At 37.6% G+C, this 23714-nt stretch overlaps 2 protein-coding genes across 3 annotated transcripts; both read right to left on the bottom strand.

Annotated features, from left to right (window-relative positions):
- Window positions 1-166: 166 nt before the first annotated feature.
- Window positions 167-3819, bottom strand: sapcd1 (suppressor APC domain containing 1). The gene is made up of 4 exons (XM_041977829.1): window positions 3584-3819; window positions 842-1009; window positions 536-691; window positions 167-380 (listed from the first exon to the last, which is right to left on the bottom strand). Exons 1-4 carry the CDS (start codon window positions 3680-3682, stop codon window positions 267-269), a joined length of 537 nt encoding a protein of 178 aa, XP_041833763.1. The 5' UTR covers window positions 3683-3819; the 3' UTR covers window positions 167-266.
- A 10740-nt stretch (window positions 3820-14559) lies between these two features.
- cdkn1d (cyclin-dependent kinase inhibitor 1D) lies at window positions 14560-21162 on the bottom strand. 2 transcript variants are annotated; one of them, XM_041977723.1, is made up of 3 exons: window positions 21043-21162; window positions 17507-18003; window positions 14560-17294 (listed from the first exon to the last, which is right to left on the bottom strand). In XM_041977723.1, the coding sequence occupies exons 1-3, from the start codon at window positions 21051-21053 to the stop codon at window positions 17236-17238; spliced, it is 567 nt and encodes a 188-aa protein (XP_041833657.1). In that variant the 5' UTR covers window positions 21054-21162; the 3' UTR covers window positions 14560-17235. The 2 variants fall into 2 exon arrangements, with proteins under 2 accessions (XP_041833657.1, XP_041833658.1); XM_041977724.1 differs by lacking the exon at window positions 21043-21162 and adding an exon at window positions 20602-20964.
- Between the last annotated feature and the right edge of the window lie 2552 nt (window positions 21163-23714).

Genomic DNA, 23714 nt, shown 5'->3' with positions numbered 1-23714 from the left:
CTTTGCATATCCAGTTTCATATTTAAGTAAATACAACATGTATGATTTCACATATCAGTGATTTCATGCCAGTGATTCATCGCTGTCAACTTGCCAATCAGGCTGCAAATGTTGATTCACAACACTTGAAAAGCACAAATAAGACAACAAGTCATATTTACTGAAATTTATTAATTTAAATACATATTTACAGATGAGTAAATGATATCTGCAAAGACATCAAGTAAATTTGCACTAAATGTAGTGAAAGTGCAGCAAATTTAGAATTAGGTGCTTAAATGTGTCGGCAGCCTACATGTGTGCAGTTCCTCAAGCTGCTCGAGGAGAGCTTCTTTTTCCATCTCTAACAAGGATATCTGATGATTCCTGTCACTCACTTCCTATCAAAAAGAAAAAAAAACAGTAAAGAAAAAGCGGTAGGTTTCTAGACACTAAGTAGGAAATAAACATGTTACTGAGACATCATGCAGAAAATATTTTCAGATAGGGAGCTCCTTGAAGGTTCAGCTATTCTAAAACATTTCCTTTTCTTTACCTGAGTTAGTACCGTGTTGTGCCAGCGGATGTCGCTGTCTGTCACAGCCTCAGGAATCGAAGGATTGCTGCTGCTCATGACGTTGGGTTCACTCATTACAGAACCCAGAGAACCATTAACCCGTTGAATACGAGATCTGAGCAGACAGGCCTGAGCCTGCAGAGAAACAGAAACACTGTCAGAACACCTTAAGTGACACAGTTATTTTCTATTTACACTTAGTTTGTGGTAAGGCAACAATTTATCAAACTTAAAACACATTATACCCGGAACAGTTGCTCCAGGGCTAAAGCCTTTGCACTGTACCTCTGGAGCATCTTCGCAGCAGATGCCAGACCCCTTCCTGCTCTCTGTGTCCTGCCGGACCCTGTTCTCTTCAAGCCGCTGGAGGTACCAGAGCCGAGTCCTCTCCAGAATATCCAGGCCACACCATAGAGCATCCTTCTCTTTCTCAAGTTCTTTCATACGCTTAATCTTAAATAAGAGGTGGAAGATGAGGTAATAGATTAAAACTCTGGATTTTGTTTGAATAATATAACTGGCTCTACTATAAGTGTACATGTTCACACTTGTATCTTGATGGGTAGAGACAGAAAAAGCTTGATTACTGTGATCAGCACAGCCCTGGCTGTTGTCTTCCAGTGGCCCCCAAGGTATTGTGTTTTAACAGAAACAAACTACAGAGCAGCAGAAGGCCTTTAGTTCTATTGTCAACACCCAGCTGGACTGCATTCACTTTATACAGGGTCAAACAAACACAAAAGTGTTACAAACAACAAAGACTTTTTCATTATTGGTATTTTTAGGTTGGGACATTAAGATCACTGCATCATTTAAAAGCCATTATCACTGAGACTGAGAATAAAATCATTTTTGTTTGTTTGTTTGTTTGTTTTTTTACTTTTTAAAATGCCAGTTTGAATTTTTATTGCAGCTATTGCTTATCTCGTGGGCTAATAATATTCTTTTTGTTAACTGATAGTAACTTTTCATGAACATTTAAAGTTTGTGGAAACTTGACAACATTTAACAGGAAGCTGTGAGGATCAGTCTTGCCATATGGGCATGTGTCACTAGGGATGATTTCAGCCACACTGGTTCAAAAATAACTGAGATGGAAGTAAAGCTGGAAACAAAAACTGAAGAGAGCATGGGTGTAATAACAGTATAGTTATTCATTAACCATTAAACACAATTTCTTGCATCAACCATTAAGCCATTAATATTCATTTTGCTGAATCAGTTCACAGAACCTTAAATAAACTAAGTCCTAAAATAGTAAATTGTTTACTTTTTACGTTTTTTACATTGACTGACGTAAATTCCCATTCAGCTAATCTTTAGCGTTAGCTAAAAGATGATGCTAGCTAGCATGTCTGCTGTCCAGCGGTGGAAAGTGGTAACAGATTTCTGGCCTGGTGCTTGTTGTAATTTTAAAACTTTGGTACCCAAAGTGTTAAATGTACCTCAGAAGTGGAAAATGAAAATGGAAAATTACAAAGATATTTATCTAAAGTTTAGAAGAACCTAGTAATGTATAGTATGACATTAAAACACAGTGGTTAACTTGCTGGTACCAGATGTCCCATGAGTATGACATGAAAAATACATATCCATTTTACTGTCTTCCTTTCCAAGTACTTCCACATGTTATACACCATTGGAAAGTTAAGATCCTTTAGAATGACATAGCATTCCAGGCTATAGATTCAGTAAACACTTTTTTCACACTAATCACAAATGGGATACGGAATTAAAAATAGTTCTGTTACATCAGTAGTCCAGTAAAAGTAGTAAAAGTAGTCTTGGAAAATAGTTGGTTGAACTGAATGTATTAAGCATTATTATAACTTGTTGCCTTTCTTTAAAAAAATATATATATATATAAATATATATATATATATATATATATATTGTTAATAGAGCAGTCCTGACATGATTGTGTTTTCATGCAACATGGTGTGACATACTGTACCTTCACATTCTCTGTATGATTTTAAAGAATCATGTTAAATACTCAGGGTGGGGTTAAGAAACTATAACAACATGGAATCCAAACCACAGGTGTTGTCTTTTCTATTTGGTTCGAATCAAAAACTCATATTTTCCAGTTGCCACTAAAGAACATGTAAACATAATTTTATAGACGCATAAACAGGCAACCAAAAGAAAGATTTATACTTTACATTAAATGTCATTACAGATTTCTTTGGGTATGAACTAAAAATATCAATCTTTCCAACTGCCATATGCTAACTGGAAAATCTTGTTTAATCACATGCATTAAGAATCCTTTCAATGTTGTGACAGTATTAGGTTTTGAACATGTAGAAAACGTACCTAATACAGACTTGTGAGACTGGGCTTGCCTAGTAAAAATACTTGGGATAATGAAAGTACTTAAGTTGAGAAATATTGATTAAGCCAGTTTTAGACTTATTTTATGCAAATATTTTTCTAGTTATAGCGCTGGCTATTACAAGTAAAGTATAAACCTTTTTGATATTCATGTAATTGGTTGAGTCTTGGGGATAAATTCTCTGGTTTCAACCTTTTAAAGTCTTTTAGACAATTTAACTAAAAGACATTTTCTGGAAATATCATAGGTAACCTTAGAAAACAATAGCTACAGTAGATAAAAATATCTATATAGATGTTTTGATTCAAATCACAAGAAGGTGGCTACATCTGCTACTGTTGCTGGCTGCTTCTATTTACACTGAAATTTGCATGAATCAATAGCCTCACTGCAGCCATCCATCATAAAGTAGCTACAGAAACCTGTCATTGTAAATTAAAAAGGGCACCAATGTCTTTTATCATCTGTTTAAAATTATAGGATGCCTGATTGTACAAAAAAATGACATTACAGATAAGCAGAAAACGTCCTGTAAATTTACCTCGGCCAAACGTGACAACCTGGTGACACTTATACACAAGAAGCAGCAAATGCTCAACATTACATTCTATATTTGGTACTTTGTAGGTTGAAAATACATGTCTGATCACAACAAAACATTCAGACAGCACACACAAACACCAGCTCACCCATAGGTAGAAGCGAAGTGCATCCAGGCTGTAGAGGCTGGTCTTGAGTGGAATGATAACGACAGTGTAGGAGCCAGAGCCAGAGGGACGGCAGGCCATGGAGAGGAGATCAGTAACTGACAGCTACCACTACCCCATACAGCTGGTTTGACCACAAACAACAAACCACAGCTCAACACCGGCTGACTCAGAATAATACCACAGAGAGAGAATGAGTGTGTGTGTGAGAGAGAGAAGGAGTGGGGGAAAAAAAAGCAGCATGATGCACAGGCACAGGCAGCATGGTGCCCCCAGGGCGAGGTAATGAAAAATTCCACATGTTACTGCCATGACTGGTTAATCAACATCCAGTAATACAGTAGGGTGGAGAGATGGGCAAACTGGCAATGGTGGATCAAATAAAAGATAAAAGACAACAGCAGGAAATGTGAAAAGAAGGTGGGGGTGAGAGATTTCAGAAGAGGATACAGGTGTGATCACACACTTTTCAGCTTCTGTGTGACCATACGTATTTCTGCTGAGGGAAAAGTTGGTTTATGTCAATCCACCTTTAGGGCAGAGGTGGAAAACAAGCTTGAGTCTCAGTAACTAACTGAGAGAGTTTCTGAGTTCAAAGATTGTCAGAGTTTTCTAAGAATCATGTCATTCCTCAGCTGGAACAGAGACATGACATTCCTGCGCTGGTGCTGCTGAATAAGAACAGTGTATGCAATTATTTTCCTCTTTGCTTCAAGTGAGAATTCTGTTCCAACATGTTCCATGGAATGTGACATAACCTGGGAAAGAAAAATCAAGCAATTTGCTCAAGCAAAGAGGTGTGGAGTGCAAAGTACAGCAGGCAACACAAACAAGCATGACCATATCGCCAGTTTTGAAAGCAGAAGTGGAAGTTGGAGGGATGTCGGCCCCAGTGCAGAGATATTAAATCATTACTATCAGCACCCTGCTGTTCAGCTGGTCAAAGGCAGCACAAAAAAAATCAATGACACATGTTGTTTTTAATATTGCCTCAGGATAAACTTGGGTTTATTGGAAATCAGATGGAGATTTGTGGCTGCTGCTGGATGGATGTCAGAGTAGTACAAAATATGCCAGCTTTTCCAGAAAAATGAAGTAACATTTAATGTTTGTGACAATTATACAGTTAAATATGAGAGAAGAAGTGTTGTCTCAGTCATTTCTGATACAGCATTCTAGCTTCTAAACAATCCTGGGTCTTCTTTGTGGCATATGCATTTTATGGCCCTGCAATGGACTGGCAACCTGTCAATGGTGTACTGCTTCTTGCCTAGTAACCATTGGGATAGGCTCCAGTCCAACCATGACCCTTTATTGCAATAAGCAGTTAGTAAAATGTCTGAAATGCAGGCAGTACAGTCCGGAAACCAAAGTGTTCTACCACAAAGTCATGTTGTTCAAATAAGTGCAGTATGTGGTTTACCATTGTCTTGCTGAAATACATAAAGCCTTCCCTGAGAGAAACATTGTCTGGATGGGTAATATGTTGGTCTAAATCCTGTCTATACCTCTCAGAACTGATGGTGCCTTCCCAGATGAGTGAGTTTCCAGCTCTATATACCACAGAATTACACAATCTTTTCATTTTTGATCCACAGGGAAACTTAAGAATTTTTAAGAAGTTGTCATTATACTCCGGATAGAAGTGTAACAGGTTTTGTACGCAGTATATCATGTATTTTGATTATACAAAGGGTGTGGTTAAACCTATTTCTCCAAATAACAAGGATGTTAATACCGCCCTGTTTGTCACTGTTATTATAGGGCCCTCCCATGGATCCTACCTATGATATTATCAACTTACTGTACCCTCACAAAAATAAAAACATTTTCTTTGGCTTTATAACTTTTTAAAGCTGCAACTCTGCTTCATCACCAGCACAGGGAGCTGTAGTACACACTACCTGGTAGAGTTTAGAGCCTTTCACATTTTGTATGTTCTCACAACAAAAGATGATGCAACATAATGAGGAACAAACTCATTTCCATGAAAATATGCCAGCAATTTTCAACATTTCTACTTCACGTGTTGCACACATACATACATGCATACATACTAGAAAGATCTAGAATTTGTAATAATGTGTAAAAGTGCTAAATTACAGTACCGGTCAAAAGTTAGGACACACTTGGAAGTGTGTCCTAACCTTTGACCGGTACTGTATCCCATGGTTTGACTTGTAGCTGGTATCAGTGAAGAACCAAACTGTCAAAATGTGAAAGCGGCTCCGATTTGCTCATTGAGCTCCCAGCTTAAACAAAATTTAATTTATTATAACTCAATGAGAAACGAGGGGTAGGATAAGCAGCCACTTCACATCGGTTTTCAGCACTCCACCTTCTTTATGTTATCACTGTGAGCACTTCAAGTTGAACTTTCTTACAATCGTACAGACAGAACCTGTTACCCTGGTAACCAGGAATATCTGTCTAAAGTATCGAAGGACATCACTCAGTATTAGTATACTCTAGTTAATACTGTAACTAGAATACAAGAATAATCACATGAAATGATTTCATATTTCTTATTTATTGGACAAAGATGTTGCAAAATAGAAATGAACATAGATGCTTTGCAGGTCTAACTGTCCATCTGGCCTTAATAATACATTAATGTTAATGAAACATCAGTTGTGATTATTTTTCACCAGCAAGCACATAGACATACTCATACTCACACAAACAGCTAATTAGCCAATCACATGGCAGCAACTTAATACTATAAGAATGGAGAAAAAAGGGGATTTAAGTGACTTTAAATGTGGCTTGGTTGTTTGTGCCAAACAGGCACAGGTATTTCAGAAATCGCTGATCTACTGAGATTTGGTACAAAAAAGAGGACATATCCAGTAAGTGGCAGTTGTCTAGATGGCAATGCTTTGTTGATGTCTGAGGAGAATGGGCAGAATGCTTGGAGACACAGGCTGACCAAAATTAGAAGACTGGAAATGTTGCTTGGTCTCTATTTCAGCTGCAAAATTCAGAGGGTAGGATCAGAATTTGATGTAAACAACATGAAAACATAGATCCATCTGGTCCTTTATCAATGGTTCAAGCTGCTGCTTGTGATATAATGGTGTGGGAGATATTTTATTGGCACAATTTGGGCCCCTTAGTACTAACTGAGTATGGTTTAAACACCACAGCCTATCTGTGCATTATTGCTGACCATGTCCATCCCTTGGGGTGAACCCATTTTCTGATGTCTATGTCCAACAGGATAACGCTCCATGACACAAAGCTGGTTCCTTGAACATAACAATGAGTTCAATGTACTCCAATGGCCTCCACAGTCACCGGATATATCATACAATTGAGTAGCTTTGGGATGCGGTGCAATGGGAGTTGTTAAGCTGACAAATCTCCAGTAACTGTGTGATGCTATTATGTCAATATGGGCCAGAACCTGTGGAACAAATGATGAGCACAGAAAGCTGTTCAAAGCTGCAGCCTTGGTTGATCACCAGCAGAGGAGGCTAAAAGTCCACTTACCTGATGGAGTAGACTCTTCATTCATAGGTGTACAAAGCTGTAACTTCTGCAAAACACCAGATGGCGCAACAAAACGAGGAACCAACCCACTTCATCAAAAGTATGTCAGCTATTTTCAATCTTTCTGCTCCATTTGCTCTGACATTCCTTCATGTTTTTTTTCCACGAGAAAAAAGGAAAAACCCTTGATGACATGTAAAAGTGTTATTATAAAGTGTATATATATGTGTATATAAGTGTATACTATTTTATTTATTTCTCAAAGTGATGACCAGATAAATAATTCTGAGACACATTTTATGACAAGGAGTGATAAATATTATGATCATGTCACAAGCTGAGGCCAGACAGGCCTTAAGTTAGCTCTCACATCTGATCAAAACAGAATCAGTATCCCAAGCCTTTAGGGGGTGTCCATGACTCTGTGTTACATCATAAAACATGTGATTCTCAACACAAAGCCCAAAGGTCTATGAGCTCATGATATTATAGTAGATTTATTATTATTTTTTCAACTTTAAAACTCCTTTTTTTGAGAGGAAAAATGGATTTAAGCAGAGACATTTAAAATGTTAAGAAGCCTTTTTAATTAAAACATCTTAACAGGCACCAACCTGCGTATAATAGTGCAACTCAGTCTTTCTGTTACTGTTATCAAAATAAAATATTAAAACAATTCAATTCATGTGGCGTTTCTACTGTGGCCCCCAGAAAAGGGAAGTTACCCACACTATCACACATACAGTGTAAATATAGTCACGTAAGCTACATATCTTATACAAGGGTTTACAACACACACATATCCACACACATATGCACACACTGCAGTAAGATGTTTTCCTCATATAGTGAATCTTGTTAGTCACTGCTACTACTCTGCGGCTAGAGGTGGGCCCCTAGTTGCTTCCTGTCTCATTCCCCTACACAGACACATATATATGCTTTCTAAGGGACACTACTGCCTTAACAAACACACACACTGAAGCAGCTGAAGTGGTACATAGACAGCAGTTCTCCATTTGATGTTGCAAAGCAGAGCTAAAGAGCCAGAATAGAGACATTATTCCCACCCCAGGCTAAACTGTGTTTCCCTACATCTGTAAAGGGATCTCATTAAAGATTGAAATGAAAAATTTAATCTCTGATCTTTGATATTCAAAGACCTGCATCTTAACCTTGCTGGTTTTTCTTTTTAAAAAGACTGCAGCAGTGGTCCAATAACAGATAAATAAATGGAGAGTCTTACAAGCTTGATGGATAATATATGTAAGATATTCCAACATACATACAGCAACAAATTCAAACTTTTAACTCTGACTGACACGTTTATAATTACACACTTCTCAAACACCAAAAGAAAAAAAAGGTGGTAACAAGGAAAGACCTGGTTCCACTTCTCACAATTAATAAGGTCAAAATGGCAGCAGGTAATCAAGCAGAAAGCATGCAAGAAGTTTGCACACTACATCCGTATCTGTTGTCTGATATTTTATACATATGTTCATAAACAAACATGTTGTATTAGATCATTTACACACAGGAAGCTGCGATCTGCCAGTAAAGATTTCAGAGCAGGATTAATATTTTATTATTAATATTTCTTTTTTCGTTTGTTCAGTGGGTTTTAAGAGATTTTTGAACATGTTTCACTGTACATATTAAAGCCATTATTATTAAGACTCTGGAGAAACTGATTTATACAGCTTCCTAGCACCAAGCACTTTACAATACACAATATATTAAAAAAATTCTGGTTTCCAGAAATTCATTAATTGCTTTGCAGATATTGGTTGTCCGATGTACTGAACCACACCTGGAATTTGATCAGCTTAGAATAACAAAAAAAAAAAAAAACTTTGGGATATCACAGTGGGCATCATGTCCTCCAGGCTGTAAATGCACCATTAATACCAAACTATGTTTAGACCAAGCAACATGATGCCACCCATGTTTTCAGGGAAAGTTTTGCTTATTTCAGTAAGGCAATGAAGCACATTCTGCTCATATAAAGGAGTCAGTCTCGAGGTTAAACTGGCCTACCTGTAGCCCAGAACGCTGAAAATGTTTGTTGCTTCTGTCAAGGCAGAGGTCATGTTTTCGATGGCTTTGGTTTGTCTATGTATTTATCTGTCTGTTAGCAACATAACTCGTAAAGTTATGGACGGATTTCAATGAAATTTTCGGGAGATATAAGAAATGTAATAAGAAACAAGTAATTAGATTTTGGGGTTGATCTGGATCATGGTCTAGATGTAGAAAATTCTTTTTAAAGGACTCTTTACTATGGAGAAATGGGAATAATTCTGCCATTAGACCTTCATACTAAAAAAAATGACAACAATCATTTAAAAAAAAACAAAAACAAAAACATGTCTTTGCTGAGGTCTGTGCTCTGAGTGCTTCTAGTTACATAATGAAAAAAATAGAAACAAATCTCACAAAGGCAGCCCTGAAGTTTTAGATAATGCAAGACTGAAAAGCTACATCAGTTGGTTCGAGTTCATTAAACTTTGATTATGTTTGAAAAAGAGGTGACAAGCTACACAGTCATAAACATTCCCTATCACAATATTTTTTTAACTTAAAGTGAGAAAACAGTTTCTCAAATAAAGCAGCAAAATTTTTCTGTTGTAATATTTCATGTTGTCTATTGTTGTATATACAAAATATAAAACATACTGTAGGAAAATCTTTCAAATGTAAAATCTGTGAAAAATAATTTCTGACATAGAAGTGGGCCTCATTATTTTCTCTTTCTCTCTGTGACCAGTTTTTATTTCAGTCTCTCTTCAGTCCACAGTCCATGCATCAATAGGTCCTTTGCTGTCAGTTATAGTTTCAAAGCTGCACCTCAGGCCGCCTGGCCCAGTTACCATCGATACCATGTGGCCCCAACAAGGACAGTCCAAATACCAACTACACTCTATAGTCAGAGGCCTCCTCTTCCTCCTCTAGTCTCGGTCATTTTTTCCCACCTTCCTCTTACTTTCAAATTGATGTATCACCATCTGGATCTAAACTCAATGCTGATGATAATTTAAGGAGATGGACACATAATTAGCTCTCAATTGGATACCCTGCACTTTATACAGAGATGTTTTCCAAAACAGATTTTTTAGAAAAGCTGAACCTGACAGGTTTCAATAAGGCTGCCTGGAAACTATAAAACATCAATATTTGAAGATTGTTAGTTGATGACCAGAAAACACGATCACACAATTCTCTCTGTTTTCAGTGTAGTAATTTGCCATTCATTTGTACATTCAGTCAACTAGTCTCACACACACTAATTCAAACTTGCAAACACACTCTCCTTGCCCTTGCCTCCTCTTAGTCTCCCTCACATATTGTCACGCTCATGCACAGCCCAACAGAACACATGCAGATGAAAACCAGATGTTCCCCTGATGGAGATAAGGGCAAAACCACATCAGCTGGAGCGCACCATCTTTTCAACTCAGCTGTGCAGACAAGAGTTAAAAGTGACAGATACAGTCATTTTGTTTGTATCATTGCTGCTGTTGTTTTAATTTAACTCCATTTATAATAAGCACATATGAAATTAGAAAAGACTTGGTTGAAAGCATGGTGTTTTATTCATTTATGTTGCGTTTACTGACTTTACAAAACGTTCCCATAAAGCCTCATTTTTTTTCCATGACTCTTTGACACTGAACTTTTCTCCAAGACGAAAACAAGTGCCTCTCAGACACATACGCAAGGACAAAAACAAAGGATCGATTTACATTAGCCTCGCTCCACCCCCCTCCATACCCCTCTCCCCCTTCTCCCACTAAGTCCCCTCCTCCTTCTTCTCCTCCTTCTCTTTGCCTCTCCTCCCACTCCCCACGCCCACAGTTTCACTGCAAAAACAATGTTCCAGTGAGCCTGAGGACACTATGTTCTTACACCAAATGCACGAAGGCAGCATACGCAGGCCACCACTACTAAGAAAAACTAAAAAGTCTGCTCCCGAGGCAAGGCCCTGAGGACCCCCCCACCCCACTCCCAAAACAAACAGTTTCATATTTAACCCATCCAGCCTTGAGATCCCTCAGAGAACCTCCTGATAATAACCAGCTGCCAGGTCGCTGCTTCTCCCCTTCTGTGCCATGAATTTCTCCAGATCCAGAGCAATGTTACGCACACTTACACACACAAATAAAACCAGAGAGTGGTTCACTCCTCCACCCTCCCCCACAACTCCACCTGTGGCCTTCACAGCTGGGCGAACGCTGCCATGAAACGCCTCCCATTTTCCTATGCATCTCCAATGAAAAACTGATTTGATGATTTGCAGGTGAAAACATGTCAAAACTAGGTCAAATGAACCACTTTTAAACATTTTATCATACTTTTTTTTTTTTTTACATGTCTTTTAGCCTGTATTAGCCAGTTGTTTGTTAAGCCCTGCAGGCAGGCAAGCATCCCAGTTCATAAATGAACACATTGTTCCACCTAAAAACTAGTTATCAGCAATTTTCACGAATAGCCGGTTCTTAAAATGTAAAGTTGGCTTTAATCTGCTCATCAAACTCCCAGTTTAAATATTTAAATAACCATTGTTCACTGTATTTTCATGTGTTCATGCAAACATTCACATGTGCATGTCAGCATAAAGTGAATGAGCTGCCTGGAGGTGAGAATTTATTATATCAGTTTGTAGATATAAATCAGCAAATAACAGCCCGCGCATCTGTTAAAGGTGCAGACTGTAATAAAAATCGAAGGTCAATGACACAAAAATTTGAATACATGTTAAAAAGTAGGTTTCTATTGGTATCTAATAGCTTTACTAAAATAACTGTCATGTTTTTATTCTCTTAGAATGAGTCATTTATATATATTTGCTGTTGGTCCACTTACATGGCAACCGCCACATTGGTAGCACCATTTTTACTACGGTGTCTTTAAATGGAAAACACTTTGTTTGATAAATAATACTTTAAAGGCACATAGAAAAATACAGTACACATGTACACAATTTTGAGGTAGTTACCTGTAGTGCACCTGAGCCCACTGGATCCATTGTCAGATGAAAACATGTTTGTCTGGGATTTTTTTTTCTTTATACTCATTAGTTGCATTTTGTTGTGGTCTGTCAGGAAATAATGTCTGGTGTAAACAACCTTTTGTCTGTAGCCACGCTCTTTCCAGCATTTGCTTCTGCAGCTGATAGGCAGGAGGATGTGGTAATCCCCGTCGAGCACCTGTGAACCAACAACTGTTTCTTTATGTATATTTTTTTCTCCTTCTCTTTATCACAGCTTCCTCCTCAGCAGAGAAACTTCCTGTAGAGAGGAGATTAACATACAGTACGTGCCTTACCTTCTCTTGAGGTTTTGCTGGAGCATCTTCAACATTAAATTCTCAGGTTCTTGTAGCACTAATGAGCTCAGACCTATTGATTTCTGAATGTATCATCCAAAGTGAAAACAAACAGCTTTTTAATTGCAACACATCATAATAACAGACAGATAATGCAGTAATTTCAAAGATGACTTTAGATTATAGCAGATATTTATATAATAACTTTATTTTAAGAATATTAGCTGAATAAAACATTATGGCTTTCTTTAGGGAAAGAGGTTAGGGAAAAAACTTGCAATGACTTCAGACACAACAAAAGCAGCATCCTCCATTTTCTCATGCTCCACCATGGCAGTTCCCAGTCCTCTGACCCATGTCACACTCTACTGTGTGACTGCTATTTTCACATGCGTGATAATGTATTCAACGGGTATTGGCCATGGAGAGAAAACAGTAGGCTTGATGACTGCATATCCAAATGTTACAGCACAGGATTAAGAACAGGAGGAGGGGGGCGCACCAAAACACACTTAGTACTGTAGACAACAAGAGGATTAGGAGCTGGATATGGAACAAGAAGCTGTTGTAAATACAGGTCAGGGAGCTAACAAAACAGGGGATCATACTACTGAGACCTCATTGTCTCCTCCAGTGTATGACAGTCAAATATGACAGACAATTTGCACAGATTAAGGGATTAAAGAGCTGAGACACAATCTTGATTGACAACAAAATTGTTGGAAACCGACTGTAACCCAGAAGATAGAATCCAATGTGTGTCATGTCCAACTTTTCTCACATCCCATCCTGGGAGAAAAGCGGAGGTGACACGTAATAATTCATGGATAAATTGTGAAAATTACAGCGAGGCAGAGCATATGATAGTTGCATTTTAAAAATGTATTTCCTGCCATCATATAGAGAGTCACACCACACATGTAAAGAAAAAGCCCTGCATTTTTCAGCAGAGCATCACACACTTGGATGAGAACAAACATGTCATTTGACCACATTAAAAGAACAAAATGAGAGAACATTTAATTTATGCATGCAACCCTTTGGCAATCATGAAAAAAATGCCACTATGCATTTTTATTTTTATTTGAGCTTCCTGTTTACCTTGAGTTCCCTCTTAAAGAGCTGCATGCAGAAACCTATCAGACAGGTCATCACCTGCACCTGATGCTATCACTGTTTCCAGGTTTTCTGTTGAGTCAAATCACTTATAAAGGTCCACCCATCAGCTATTGCATGCTTTCATGGCTAATTGTCATTTTAAATTCTTAGCTTGATTCTTGTACGTGCATCAATCACTTGATATCATTAAATAAAAAGATTATTTGAAGAGCAAACTTTTATATGAAATTTGTTTAGCTTAAAACTAGAATTGGTGATGACACTTTTCCTTCTGTTAATTAGTTATACTACTTTAAACATTATTGATATCAGGTTGAGACCAAATAAAGCACAAAATGGAATCGCTGAACTTATAACACAATCTGTGGTGTGCTTTTAATATGTTTAATCGAAGAGTCACCAGAGGATATTTGTTATTTTTAAAGAACCACATTTTTATGGTTTTAAAATAAAGAAAAACACAAACGTTATATAAAAAGAGGATAGACAGACTTTCTTCTAAGGCATGTAGACATTTGTGGAAAATTACGTAAAGTAAAAAAAAAAAAAAAAAAAATCCATATTTTCCAACCTAATGACAAGAAAAATAGATAAAAAAAAATATTTTAGCCACGTATTTAGAGGCATTGTGGAAGGTCCAGAGAACCACTTGCGGCTCCAGAGTTGCAGGTTGGAGAACCCTGATGTAGTGTTTGTAAACCAAAATTTACTGCACTTTCTTTATATAACCATTGGCCTTCTTTTAACGCAAAGAGACATTTTGCTCATGACAACGTGATTAAACACGATTAAAAATTTTAATAGTTGCCCAACACTATTTTTTTTTTAAAATATGGACGCGTTTTACATAAATAATGAAAACACAATTAAAACATATGATTTTATATATAATTAACAGATTTTTAGATATATGTCAAAGCTAACTTGGAAATAATTCACAATTATTACATGCAGCAAAGTGAACTCTGGTAAAAAAAATAAATATATATATATTTTGAAAAAATGAAAATAAAAACTCCAGACCAGTGTTTTTGTGTATATCATTATAATCTGTTCATTTTTTAATTTGTTTCAACACACTATATAAAATCAACATTGTGAAAGGCAACAGTGCACCAACAACTCAACATTAGTCTTCTAACATTTTCTATACAAATATTACTGTCAGACAGACTATGAACTTATATAACTGTTACACATTGCACATGTTGCAAGGATACATAAATCAGTATTAAATTATAATTACATTATACAGTATACAGGTATTGCCATATTATTCATGCATATACAAAGTGAAAAACTCCACACACATAGCTGCAAGAAATGAATTGGCAAGTATTGCTTTAGCACGGTGAGATGAACACTTAATGTGATTGAGTTTTATTCCTTTGTTAAAAATTTACTTCTCGGTGGAGGAATTAAGAAAAACCAGGCTACAACTTAAAAGATACCAATGATGCAATGTGGACAACCACATATAATAGAGAAATAGTCTGATAAAAAAAAATTCTAAATATGTTTAGTTTTTTTTCTTTTTATGATTACCATTACAAAAATATTCTGTCATCAAAGTTTCCAGTAGTGCAAAGATATGGTTTCAGAGATAATACAATTAATTATAGCAGAAAAATAGGGAGTATTTAATTATTTCCCTACAAAATGACAAAAACTCAGAATAAGTTAATATACTCTGAAAGTTTAAAAGCACACACACACAGCAGGTAAGTAAGCAAGTAATCTAGACTATTTGTTTTTAAACAGCCATTTCTGTTGTTGCTTATCCTGCAGACAGCAAGGCAGCTGGTTTATAGACAGAATGACTTAAAACGTTGCCACACAAAAGCACGTCTGACTCAGAGGCAACTTGCCCGGCTGGAAACATCTCTTCATGGAAAGGAATGAAGTGACATGTTTTCTCATGAAGATTCTCTTCAAGTTTGTCCCTTCTCCTTGTCCTTCCCAACACTGTCCCTCTGCCCTGCCTATGCTGGGAAAGTTGTCACAGTAAAGTGAAGCGATGAGAGCGACAGACAACAAAAGCTGTCTGCAGAACAAACCCACCCACCCGAGCCTCTCAGGGGATGAGAGTTTCCTCTGCGTGGAAAGAGGCCCTGCTCTGACACACTACCTGATATTTTACCACAACAGAGTCTGTCTGTCTTGATTTCCTGCCTGTAAAAACAACCTGAGCTGCATTTTATTATTTTTTTTTACCTGTATGTTTACTTGTGTTATAAGTTCATGAGGTAGTAAAAGTGGATGAATCCATACAATTTACTGTCGCAAGAAAAAAAAAAAGACAAAAGAAAAAAAGGCAAAAAATGGGGATTGTGCAGTCTGAATCATAAAAATGAAGCAAACTTAAATTATTTTTTTTAAATTTAAAGTGCTAATGACATATTTGAAGATGTTGGCTGGCTTCTGTGACAAAAAAAAAAAAAAAAAAATCAGACCTGGAAAGCATATTATTCTGGCTTAATGACCAAGCAACTGCTTTGGTTGGACTGCCTCAGCTACCACAACCTTTATAACTGGTGAAAAAGCTCAAGACGCTGAACAACATTCGCACACATGCATATGTACATACAATACAAACACTTATAAAACTGCAATGTGACACCACCACACTCTTATATTTAGAAAAACTTATTTAACACAAAGTGGAAGCAAAAGGGTTGACCCCTCTGAGCTGCAACACTGTGGTAAAATATAATAATAATTCCCTTCATGGAGTAAAAGAGGCACATTTAAGACCTACAAGATGGACATCACATGAAGGCAAGTGAGAAATGCTACATTTTGTTACCAAAAAAAAAGATTTTTCTACAAACCAGTTCTGCATATACTATAAAGCAAAATAAAAACATATATACTGTAGTATTTCATTTGTACATTATTTGCTATGTTGTGATGGTGTTTACTCTTCAAAGTACACCCTTTGGAGTGCACATGAGCCGTGATAATCGAAGGCATAATCTAGGGCCGGTGGCACTTTTACCTCGTTTTAAATATTACATGTCTATTCTTTTACTCTTTTTCATCTTCACAATGATCTAGCATCATGAAAGATAAATAAATAGGAATAATAATTATTTTTTCTCAGAATTTAAATCTTAATTGTTCTTAAGAGCCCAACCTCCACATCTAACCTTTAACCTGGAGGTAATGACAGTCATGCTGCCACATTTTGAACCTTAGGTGAAATTTTGACCCATAGTCCAATCCAAGCTTTTAGAGTTGTGGGGTTAAACTAAAGGCTATGTGAGGTCAAAAGCTCCAATGACTTGTAGCAACAGGGAGAAAACAGGGTCAGGGGCTGAGGACAAATACTATACATAAAGAAAATTAACCTATTGGAACTAGAGACTTTTTCTGTTCTAGTAACCCGGAAGAGTGCATTCAAAATTATTTCACAGTATATTCAAAAGCTGAGTAAAACAGTATATAGAATGTACAGTATACTTAATATTTATACAAAAATATTTCTAGAGCAGGAGCTTGATTACCTAGGAAAAAAGTAGCTTCTTCGTTCTGAGGAATTAGAGGCATGTAGAAGGTGACACTTTGAAGTCCACGCATGTGTGAGCTTGTGAACAGTCACAATTTGCTACATATATACATCTGATCTGTGAGAGGTGATAAGTGGAGGGATGTCGACCACTTATTGATCTTTCAAGGTATGCTGTCGTGTTTTTCTACTGTACAAAAGATGCTTTGTAATGAAGAAGTCTCCTCTTCTTCACTTTGAAGAAATCTGAAGAGGGAAAGAGAAAATCAGATTACTCTGTGAGGATGTAGCGTATACGTTTGATCTGAAGTCAAGAAAGAAAAGACAGATGTTTACTTTTTGAGAGGCACATGCTAATAGATTTTTAACTTGAGTTAGAATGGAGACTAGCTTAGCTCTTTCTACAGGTACCATGTGCTTCTAAACCGCATGATATAGGTCATATTTAATGAGCTCACCTGTTATGGCAGATTGTTTGCGTTTCCCCAGCCTCTGAAGCCGGTAGCAACTCCTGGCTGTGACTTCTAGGTATTCATCCCCAGATCCAGATGAGCTGCTGGACATGGGGGAGCCCTCGCCTGATGAAGTCGATGTCCTCCATGAATCCTTTGTCAGCCCAGTTCCAGGCCTCCCCGCTGGTTGCACCATGCAGCTGCGGTAAAATGAAGGGACGTCTTGGCACCTGAGCTCCACCCATTCAATGCTGGAACCCTGTACCGGCTTGTCGCTCTGGAAGTCAAAGTTCCAGCGCTTGTTAGCCACCTCCACACTCATACAGAGAAGCCTCTGGAAGTCCTGTTGCAGCTGCTGGTGGTCAACAGGCCCGAAGAGATTCCTTCGAACCGGCCCCACCTTCAACTTCAAGGCTTCGATGCCTCCGAGGCATGAGAGCTCTGAATCAGAGGTCATAGCTGGTCCTCCTGTTAATGCTGATGTAGAAGCCATCTCCATGTCCCTGTGAAAGAACAAGATCAATATGAGAAAAGAAAGGTGCATTTTCAGTTCATTTTGTTAGACCTGTGAAGTTTCAACGAGGTGTGATCTCAGTTTTTACACACTTAAACCTCACACACACGTACAAGCTAATTAAATACTCAAACCACACACACCCAAGCAGCATCTGCCCTTGTGGATGCCTTTATGTGATCAAATACACATGTGGGTAAACCAGCAAAATAATTACTGCAACAATAGGTATGTAAACTTACACCAAATAAATCTCCAACAATGCTGACCGCCCTGCTGTATATAAATGAGTCTGATTCTCCACCTGCTCTGGTGCCTGCCCGTCAAAGGTTGACAGAAAAGGTCACAAGGAGAAGAAGCCCATGAAGTCCTTTAGTGAGGAACCCTGCATTCCCCATCTGTCACAGTTAATTAGAGGAATGATGCTGAATTTCTAGATGAAGTTCTACTTTGAGTTTCCAGCTCACAATTATCTCTTTGTACAGTCAGGTAGTGTAATTACATGACTCTGTTAACCCATGGGTACACTTGGGTGTGTTCTGGCAGTGAGCCACCAAACACAATCCAAGTTTAGAATTTGAAATGTCAAAATATTTCACATGAGACTTCTGCTGTGTCATCTTGCACTTTCACACAACTGAGAGTCCTGTCATCTCCAGAAATACTCAGTTTTGGGTTGTGTTAGTGATGAACAAAAGGCTAAAGCAAAGGACCTGACTGACGGCATTGTGGCATGGTGTTGGAACAATCACCTCATCTTGAGTGTAAACATGACAAAGAAGATTAATGTGGATTTTAGACTAAGTAAGAGTAAGCAAAACACTATTCCCATCCTGGGATGAGAGGTGGTGGAGGACTAAACATACCTGGGTGTTCACCTGAAAAACAAATAAACCAGAAATCAAACAGAGACCGTCAATAAAGAGGGACAGAGCGGACTCTAGTTTTCAAAAACTTAGGTCCTTCTATATTTGCACCAAGATGCTCATATCTTCCAAGTCTGTGGAGGAGTGCGTAATCTGCTTTTCAGCCATCTGTTGGGGCAGCAACATTAGAGCCAGAGACTCAAAGAAACTGAAGAAACATATAGAATTTAAAGAAAAAAGCTGGCTCAGTACTAAGACTACTCCGGAGCCCCTTGAGTTGACTATAAAAAAGGATGCTTCAGAATGTGCTCAATAACATAGTGATAAAAAAAAAACCAAAAAAAAAAAAAAAACACACACACACCAAAAAAAACAAACAACAACACCTAAAAAAAACAAAAAAAAAAAACTGAGTGTTCAGACAGAGGCTTCTTCAGCTTTGCTGCAACACAGAATGGGACGAGGTTAATCCTGCCCAAAGCAGCCCTACAAATGATGTCTATAATGACTTATGACTAATATTAATTTAAACAGCAACATTATAAATTTCTTTTTTGTGATTATTAAATAATTATTCTATACTATTTGTACTGCCTATATCCCCCCCTACTGCAAACTGACACACGGTCCTAACAAACATGCAAATAACATATTAAGCTGAGTTACATAAACAGCAAATGCATTGATCTGTACATTTTTGCATTCTTTCTCAATAATCGCCCCAGGGGATTTAAAGGCATCTGCATAGGTGTCATTGTATTGATTATAGTCTTGATTTAGTCGATTCTCTGAGGAAAGCTATTTTCATGCACACAAACGGCAACTCTCTCCAATTTGCCAACCAAATGATATGGACGTGCGCACAAAAATACCAACCATCTAAGCTATCAGCCAAACAGCAGCCTCGGGAAACTGTTGCAGAGACCTAGAGGGGCCCAGGGACGGAGTTAGAGAGAGCTGCGCAGTTGTTTGACACATACCGTGCAGAAATGTAAGAAAAGAAGCCCATTCAAAGTGTTGAAAAAGTGTGAATGCGTACTATAGAAATAAAATTACAGCTTTACTTGATTTAAATACTTTTTTTTTTTTTTTTTTTTTTTAACATGGCTAAGGTAATTTCTGGAGTGCCTTTTGCAAGTGAAAGTTGTTTGCGTTGAAAATGAAGTAGGTAGGCGCGGTCAGGTTTCCACTGTGGTGTGGCGGGTCGGTCCCCCCCTCCCTCCCCCTTCTTGGAAAACAACGAGTCCTTCAATGTAATTACACTAAGATTTGGTGTTGCTATCTCTGCAACACCAAAAACACCTCCGTACCGTTGGGTCTTGTGTTGTTCAAGTGAACAACTTTTGGGTTTTTTTTTTTTTTTTTTTTTTTTTTTTTTTTTTTTTGCGTAACAGTTGGAAGTGCGGTGAGTGCGCTCTGTGACGCAGTTGGATTCACCGCGGATGTGGGTCAATGAGATGCGACACAGAATCGGTCCGCATCTTGTCAACACTACTTTACACACACAACTTTTCTCATGTAAATCAACAACAACAACAAGAAGAAGCTCCCAGCCCATATTTACATGCAACATCGAAATGACAGTAGTAAAAACATAAATATAAGTGGTGCGTTTACCTAAACGTAAATAAGTCCAAACTAGCGTAAAAACTATAAAAAAAAAACTGCGCATTAAACACTGACGCTAAATACAGTCAAGAATATTCATATGTTCCTCTTACCATTAATGTCCTTATCTCAAAGCGGAGTTTGACGGCTCGAGCGTTTCGTTTACTGATGAGAAATATTCACCGTACAAAAATGTGTATGAACAGTCCCGTTGATATGAACAGTGTCTAGGTGGAAAGTCTGAGGAGACACTGCCCACAGGAGGGTCGTGCTTGTTCCCCTTATCTGTGACTTGATTGTTATGGACTCAAGAGACAAGTGGGACGTCCCACGCGAAGATACGGTCACGTAGTGTCTACCGAAAACAGTCACTTTTGGAGCAGAACTGAACATCTTATAAAACTCTCAACGCTGCACAAGTTACATGTTGACAGTGCTGCCAAATTACAAAAAATACGCAGAAATACAAAAGAAATAAACGAAAAGTGACAATCTAGTTATGTTTGTAAAAGTTTCATTAAACATGCACAAAACGGTTAATAATTTTTATTTACCCTGTTATCATCACGTATAAATCCTCTGGCTTTGTGCGCCGCAGTTCCGATCCAAACCTGTTGCTCCTGCACACTGCCGCGCTCCTGTGTCTGACTTCTCCCTCTGAGCGCCGAGAAGTAGGTCAAATATCTTGGCAGTGGCCGCCATTTCCCCTTTTCTCTCAAATGTGACACACATTCTCGTGTAGTACTTGCATCACGTTTTCCTTTGGCACCTTGCCCACATCCTCAAGTCACGTTGATTTGCAACGTGAGCGAACATAGCTCAGTTTCTTCAGCGAGATGTAGAAAATTTGTGCTTTTGTGGAGTGGAAAAAATAATAAAATGAAATAAAGTAAATACAGGAACAAACCTTACATGAAAGCAAAACTTATTTATCTATTTATTAAGTGAAAACACTGCTTTTAAACTGGCTTACAGAGGTAACCTCTGAATAGACCCATTTTCATGATGAATCAGAATAAAATGATGCTGCACAAAATGCAAAACTATACTTTAAAATTACCAGATTTGAGTCAAAGCCAGAAAATTAAGCTAAAAAATTAAATCAGTGTTGATAATAAAATCTTAATACATGAGCTTTACAATAATCAGAGTTTAAATAAGCCACAACAATTAAGATAAAGAAAATATAAATATTTTTGATCAATAATCTTCATTACACTTTTACTTTTCAGCAGTTTCCCTCAGAATCATCTGCCTCTATCTAACCCTATCATTTGTGTTTTCGTGACACAATCTTTCTTACATAATTATTTTGTAATATAGTTGATTTTCCTCTTCAGATGCAACTGAGAAGTCTCCTGTTTCATGTTGCTGTGGCCTTTAGGTGCTTATAAATAAGCTAAAAGGACAGCAGACCTACTATTGCCCTGCTTTCCAGTGGTGTAGAATAAAAGTCATGCCTGCTAGCAAGCCAACGCCCCACATTCAGGAAGGTTACTCCCAGTTTTATACACACACATAGACAGTGGCAACAATATTTAGCCTCTGGGTTGGTTGTTTAAGGGAAGTGATGTGGATGAAATCACACAAGTCTGCAGAAATTTAGGAAATATTAAGCTTAAAAATGTCAAAGAAGGTAGCAATGTTGCTATTCCCAATGTATAAATAATGTCTCCAGAATAATGTCACCAAAGTGGAATGCTTCTGAAGTGGACCATGCTACTTTTACATATGTGCTTAGCTACTGTTCCAGAAAATACAAAACAAACTAAATAAGTCTCCCTAAATGCAGCAAGGGTGCATTTTAAATTGACAAAATGTCCTCCAGAATAACTTTATTTGACATCCGTACCAGCAGAATACCATCATATGTGCTTTCAGGGGCTTCAGGATATGTAACAGGGGCTGTTGCAGATATGTAAAATAAAATTATATAGTTTTATAATTTGGCAACCATTATTAATGTAACTCTTAACTTCACTGTTGGTTATAACAACCTAGTCCAGCAGCAAAATGACCAACTTTCGTCTTGGGTTTTATTTAAGAAAGAGAATACCCAAGAGAACTAGGCTGTAAACTTTCATTTTAGCTTAAAGTTAACAACCATGATTTTGTCAAATTTGATCAAGTTAGAATAGGATATTATGCCACAAAATAGTACCAGGTCTTAAATGAGGTAAATCAAAATTAATTTTTTACACTGTCTTTATGCACTGAGAAAAATATGAGAAAATACAGAGGCAGTCCACCCAGGCAGGTTCTGCTCATCAGCATGTGTGAGCACCTCTATAAAGCAGGAGTTTGGTCAGTTTTCTGGTCTGTATATGTGTGTTAACACAAGGAGAAAAGACATTAGCAATGATTTTACACTCCTCTGTCACTTTATTAGGTACGTACACTTGTTCAATTGCTTGTTAACATAAATACCTAAGAAGCCAATCACATAGCAGTAACTCATTGAATTTGGGCATGCTAACATAGTTAAGTCGATTTCATGAAGTTCAAACTTAGCTTTAGAATGGAAGAAAAGGAGAATTTAAGTAATTTCAACACAGCTGATCTACTGGGATTTTTATGTACAACCACATCGAAGGTTTACAGAATATAAAGAGAAAATACCCAGTAAGTATTTAATAATAATAATAATAATAATAATAATAATAATTTGTATTTGTATTGCACTTTACATTTCGGCAATCTCAAAGTGCTACTGAGTGAAAAAAATCAAAACATTTTTGAGATTAAGATAAAAAGGAGAACTCATAAAAAGCATTTAGCAGAATGCTTTCTTAAAAAGCTTTTTAGGTCTTGTTTGAAAGCATCTGTAGTCTGTGGGACCCTCAGGTGGGAGGGGAGGGCATTCCACAGCCTTAGCGCTGCAGAGGAAAAGGCCTGATCACCCATGGTGTGGTGTTAGGCTCTGGGGGCCTGGAGGGTGTTTTTGGTTGCACAATGAGGGTGCATGTGGAGGTCTGGGGGGTGAGGAATTCCTTAAGGTATTGAGGGCGTGTCCATAGATGCACTGTAGTAACTATCTGTATGAAAATGCCTTGTTAAATCACTTGTTACAACCAAGGTACGCAGAATCCCATCTCTGAACACACAATACATCCTACCTTGAAACAGCAGAATATCACCAGGTGTCACTTAACTGAGTCTAAAATGCACACAGGCTTCCCAAAAGTGGACAATAGAAGATATGGTCTGATGAGTCTCCTTTTCAGCT

Source organism: Melanotaenia boesemani, chromosome 23 (assembly GCF_017639745.1).
Source record: "Melanotaenia boesemani isolate fMelBoe1 chromosome 23, fMelBoe1.pri, whole genome shotgun sequence".
NCBI classification, from domain to species: Eukaryota; Metazoa; Chordata; class Actinopteri; order Atheriniformes; family Melanotaeniidae; genus Melanotaenia; species Melanotaenia boesemani.
This window is presented reverse-complemented; position numbering and strand designations above follow the sequence as displayed.